Genomic DNA, 5,562 nt, shown 5'->3' with positions numbered 1-5,562 from the left:
GACGGACAGAATGGGTTTCAAGAAGTAGATGGCCTTGTTACCAAGTGAGTAATTTAAGTTTCCCATAAAAGGATAAGGGCTATAAGTTTGGGCTCACTCCCCACGTGGCTCCGTCTTCATTCTCTGTATCATTTTAATTCTGCGGTTTATAATTTGTTTTTTTCTCTCTCTTCCCCTCTGCTGTCGATGGGTTTTTTTTTGGGGGGGGGGTGTTAGAGAAATAAATGTCCTTCCATTCGCCCCTCCGTTCTCAATTTTGTTCTCTGTTCATATCATTCTTTTTTAGCCCTTAATTTTCTTTCTAAACGGGTTATTAGGAAGGGGAGGGAGGGAGGGGAGAAGGAAGGAAAGGATGGAGGGATGGAGGGAGGGAAGGAGGGGGAAAGGAAGGAAGGAAAGAGGAAAAAAGGGAAAGGAAAGGAGGAAGGAGGGGGAAAGGAAAGAAGAGAGGGAGAACCGAAAGGGGGAGAAGGGAGGAAGGAAGGTAGGAGGAAAGAAAGAAAAAGAAAAGGAAGGAAGGGGGAAGGAAAGGAGGGAGGGAGGCAGAGAAGGGTAGGAGGGAGGGATGAAGGAAAAAAGGAAGGTAGGAGGAAAAAGGGAAAGAAAAAAGAAAAGGAAGGAAGAGGGAAGGAAAGGAGGGAGGGAGGCAGAGAAGGGTAGGAAGGAGGGATGAAGGAAAAAAGGAAGGTAGGAGGAAAAAGGGAAAGGAAAGGAAAGGAAGGGAAGGAAGGAGCGAGGGAGGAGGAGGGAGGAAAGAAAAAGGGGAAGGAGGGAGAGAGGAAAGGAGGGAGGCAGAAAAGGGATGGAGGAAGGGATGGAGGAAGAAAGGAAGGGAGGAGGAAAAAGGGAAAGAAAAGCGAAGGGAGGGAGGAAAAGAGGGAAGGAAGGAGGGAGGAGAAAGGAAAGAAAAAGGGGGAGGAAGGAGGGAGGAAAGGAGGGAGGGAGGCAGAGAAGGGAAGGGGGGAGGAGAGAGGAAGAAAGAAGGTAGGAGGAAAAAGGGAAAGGAAAGCGAAGGGAGGGAGGGAGGAAAAGAGGGAGGGAGGACGAAGGAAAGAAAAGGGGAAAGGAGGGAGGAAAGGAGGCAGAGAAGGAAAAAAGGGAAGGATGCAGGAGGGAAGAAAGGAAAAGAAAGGAGAGAAGGAGGGAGTGCGGGTCTATTTTATCTCGTATCTTCCAACTGAGTCCTTATTTTGTAGGAATGTTCTTTCGGTCAACTTCTTTGAAGGAAATCCTACTCCTTGGGCTGCTTCCCTGGAAAATAATTCTGATTATTAAAGAAATGGCCAGCCTTTCTTTGAAGCTGCCCATAACTTCAGGCGATGGAGGAAAGCAATTAAAATAGGCTTGCCAGACCATTCATAATGGATTTACTGGTGCCTTTTAAAAAAAAATTAAAGTTGATATTTGTCCCCTAGACTGGATAATTTTCTAAAGCACAATCAGCAAGTGAGAGTTAGAACCGTCCATTGGAAATAAAACAATGTGATACGGCTAAAATAAAAACGATAAACCTGGCCAAACTTACACACACACCCCTAAACCTCTTATCATTAATTTCATTCCTATATTTCCCATCTGCAACAGGTGTTTATACCTCTCTATAACTTGATTTTGGGCTACAGGTAAGTTTAGGGGTCGAAGCGTTCTCATTCCACACGATTTTGTTTTATTTTAAGTTTTTTATTTTTCAACATATAAACATTCCATCTTGCACAGTCTGGGTAGAAATATCTCTGTGCAAACAGCTTTCAGTATTTACAACATCATTCACAATTAATATTAATTCCCTGATCTTAAAATTATAGTACTGTATATTAAACAATGGAACATTATTCACCAATTCATTTTCCTCTTAACATAGCTTCTAATAAAAATGCAATAACAACATTAAGCATAATTATCTTTCTCATCATAATACCAATGGTTATCATCTTGTTTATACCTCTCTTAATATATTTTCTATTCTTCTTTAATATTTTATTTCCAATTTCCCTTTTTTCCCTCTAACCACTGATAAAATTCTATCATATCCACAATTATTATTATTATTACACTACTATTATTATCTCTTTTATTCATTGAACATGAAATTCAGTCAACTGAACACTTATTTATTTATTTATTTCACATCCTTATTTTATTTAATGCATTTATCTATTTTATTTCACGTCCTTATTTTGTTTAATACACTTATTTTGTTTCACATACTTATTTCATTTAATGCACTTATTTATTTTATGTCACGTCCTTATTTCATTTAATGAACATTTATTTTATTTCACGTCCTTATTTCATTTAATGCACATTTATTTTATTTCATGTCCTTATTTCATTTAATACAAGTGTGGTTTGGTTTGGTCTTTTAACCTCACCATCTCCGGCACCTTTCCATGACATAGTTAAAAAAAAGGAGAAATATAACCTAGAATTAAAGCCCTGGAAATCACATATCATCTCCTCTGCCTTAAGCAGAATCAGTTAAAATATAACCCCGAGACTAGTTATGAGTTTCCCCTTGCGATTCTCATTAACTGGGCCATTGGTTTCAATGGTTTTTTTTAAAAAAAAAACCAGCAACACCAAAATAACCATGGAAATAAATTGCATTGATCCAGGATGCAAGCAGAAGAAAGTGGAGGAGAAAAACTTTCTGCCCCAGGGCGACTAAGAAGTAAAACAGAAGACTTTATGTTTCCTGTTCTTTTGGCCATTCTTCTTCTGAAGTTCTCCTTTTGTTCTGAGCGAGGCTTCCCAAGAGCATGAAGCAAACTCCCGGTCCCGACAAAAAAATTCATTTTCTGTGAATTCTGCTCATTCACACCCAGCAAAGTCTTTCGAGGGAGGATTTATGGTCACAGACCTTATCTGGCTTCGAGAGCTGCCAGGCCGATCTCTGCAAATCTTGGCCAGGAGTCTCACCAACCAATTAAGCGAACTAATTGTCTCCTGCAAACTCCACTCCCCCTTCGCTCCTCTTTTATTTCCCTCTGGGAGGGGCCATTCACCGTCCACCTGTGGCCTTCCTCCCAAGACGACCCCTGTTCTTTAGCTCTTCCCTTCATCTGGCCACTCTGCATATGCGCACACTGGGAACAGGCTCCAGCTGTTCTTCTGCCTCACTGAGGTCTGACTCCAAAGGCAGCTGATAGCTGGCATATGATCCTGTCCCCCTCTCTGCCTCCGACACAGAGCCCCCATCAGAGCCTTCCCCAGACTCCAGGACTGGCCCATCTTCCTCCCCAACCTCCTCACTGTCCGAATCTGCTGCCAGCTCTACTGGCCACTGGTGGGCCACAAGTAGAGAAGGGCGTGCATAATTTCTTCCCATATTTTCCCTCTTAAACTTAATTTTTTCTTAACACATAAACAATATCATTATTTGCCCCCTCAGAGATAAACCAAATTTATCATTTCATTTTCCATCTGTTATTCTATTTTCTATAGGTAGCATGTACCCTCAAATTCAATTTTTATATAATAAGCATTTTACTTAAATTACTTATCCACAATTAATAATGTTAATATCATTCCCTGACATCTTAATTAGCTAGATATCATTAACAGTATCAACATATTTCATTTTATTCTACCAATATATCCCTTCTCTTTCCTTTCCTCCTTTTCTAACCATTACTCTCTCTAATGTTCCACTTTTCATTAATTTTCTGGTTGTCCTTTTATCCCCTGTTCTTAGATTCTTTTTCCCGCCTTTTCTTTCTTTTTATATGTATTATATGTCTGAATCTTTTTCTATCACTTTTCGAGAGATGGTTTGAATAACCCTTCCCAAGTTATTTCTCTTGAAATGTTGAGCAGCGGGTTGGACTAGAAGACCTCCCAGGTCCCTTCCGACTCTGTTATTGTGTTATTAACATTGGGAATAGCATCTTGCCAGCTCCTCAGGTTTCCTCCCCTAAAGGAAATAGTGTGTATGACATCACTACTCTAGAATCTTTCTTTACGAGCCTTCTAAGTGGCCTCCAATCCAGAACATTTCTCCAGGTCCGCAAGGAACACTCTACGGAATGTCTGATCCCAGGTTTTTGGATATCCCAGCTGTCATCTTCGACAACGGATCCGGATTGTGTAAGGCTGGCATTGCTGGAGATAGTGCTCCGAGGTCCGTCATCACAGCCATCGTGGGCCGCTCGAAAGCCAAAGCTACGATGCTCGGAGCAGGCCAGAAGGAATACTACATTGGGGAAGAGGCACAGTGTAAACGGGGCGTTTTGTCCTTGAATTACCCCATCGATCACGGCATTGTGACCTCCTGGGACGACATGGAACGGATCTGGAGGCACGTCTACGATTGCGAATTGAGGCTCAAGTCCAGCGAGAGGCCCGTGTTGCTGACCGAAGCGCCTCTGAATCCCCTCCAGAACCGGGAGAGGATGACGCAGATAATGTTCGAGAACTTCAAGGTCCCCGCGATGTACGTGGCCGTCCAGGCTACCCTGGCGCTCTACGCCTCAGCACGAACCACCGGCATAGTCATGGACAGCGGAGACGGGGTCACCCACACAGTTCCTATCTACGAAGGGTACTGCTTGCCCCACGCGGTCTCCAGGTTGGACGTCGCGGGAAGGGACATCACTGAATACTTCATGAGGCTGCTTCTCGAGAGCGGGCATTCCTTCGTCAGCACGGCCGAAAGAGAAATTGTGAAGGACATCAAGGAGAAGTTGTGTTACGTAGCGTTAGACCCCATCCAAGAAATGAAAACGAAGCCGGAGTATCTACTCCGAGAGTACAAATTACCCGACGGAAACGTCATCCAAATCGGGAGCCAACTCTTCCGAGCTCCTGAGGCCCTTTTCGCCCCCACCAACATCGGCATCGACGCGCCGGGCGTCCACCGAATGATCTTCAACAGCATCATGAAATGCGACATCGATGTCCGACGGGACCTATACGGCAACGTCCTCCTTTCGGGCGGATCGACGTTGTTCTGCGGGCTGGACGAGCGCATCTTGCAGGAGATGCAACTTCAGGTTCCTCTGGGGATATCGGTGAGGATCATCGCCCCTCCGGAAAGGAAGTATTGTGTGTGGATCGGGGCCTCCATATTGACTTGCTTAACGGCGTTCAGACAGATGTGGGTCACTTTGAACGATTACCAAGAATTTGGACCTGGCGTGGTGCACCGGAAATGTTTTTAGGAACAATCGTTTCCCTTCGTCGACGGGTTGGAACGGTGGAAGTTCAAATAATTAGAGGGACATAGAACGTTCGCGGATCACACATAATTCTTTGAACTTCCGCTGCATCTATCCAAAGACAGATTTCTCATATGTCTGTATTTATATGTATATATGAAATCTGCCTTTGGATATGTTGACTGGATAGAATTTGCAGTAAATAAATGATGGAGTCACGGGTGCAAGGATCAGGGTGCGTTCTCTTCATTGACTTTCCTTCTTCAGAAGCACTATTTTTTCAGGGGTGGGATTCAGCCGGTTTAGACCGGTTTGGGTGAACCGGTAGTTCCGGCAAACAGTTGGCCCCATCTCCCTGCCCCTGCTCTATTCCATTCTATATTTCCTTTTTTTTTTTTGAAGCTCA

The 5,562-nt window shown here is 43.6% G+C and overlaps 1 protein-coding gene across 1 annotated transcript; it reads left to right on the top strand.

The window, feature by feature from the left end:
• Positions 1-4,025: 4,025 nt before the first annotated feature.
• On the top strand, positions 4,026-5,159 carry LOC106555789 (actin-1-like). Its single transcript, XM_014074698.2, has one exon. The coding sequence runs from the start codon at positions 4,026-4,028 to the stop codon at positions 5,157-5,159; it is 1,134 nt and encodes a 377-aa protein (XP_013930173.1).
• The last annotated feature ends 403 nt before the right edge of the window (positions 5,160-5,562 follow it).

Source organism: Thamnophis sirtalis, unplaced genomic scaffold (assembly GCF_051295495.1).
Source record: "Thamnophis sirtalis isolate CommonGarterSnake01/CBP01778 unplaced genomic scaffold, rThaSir2_p1.2 scaffold_15, whole genome shotgun sequence".
Taxonomy (NCBI): domain Eukaryota; kingdom Metazoa; phylum Chordata; class Lepidosauria; order Squamata; family Natricidae; genus Thamnophis; species Thamnophis sirtalis.
The sequence above is the reverse complement of the archived record's forward strand: the minus strand, read 5'-3'. Positions and strand labels throughout refer to the sequence as shown.

Bases quoted from the DNA above. Each gene is read 5' to 3' on its own strand.
- LOC106555789 (XM_014074698.2), top strand. From the start codon at position 4,026: ATGTCTGATCCCAGGTTTTTGGATATCCCAGCTGTCATCTTCGACAAC.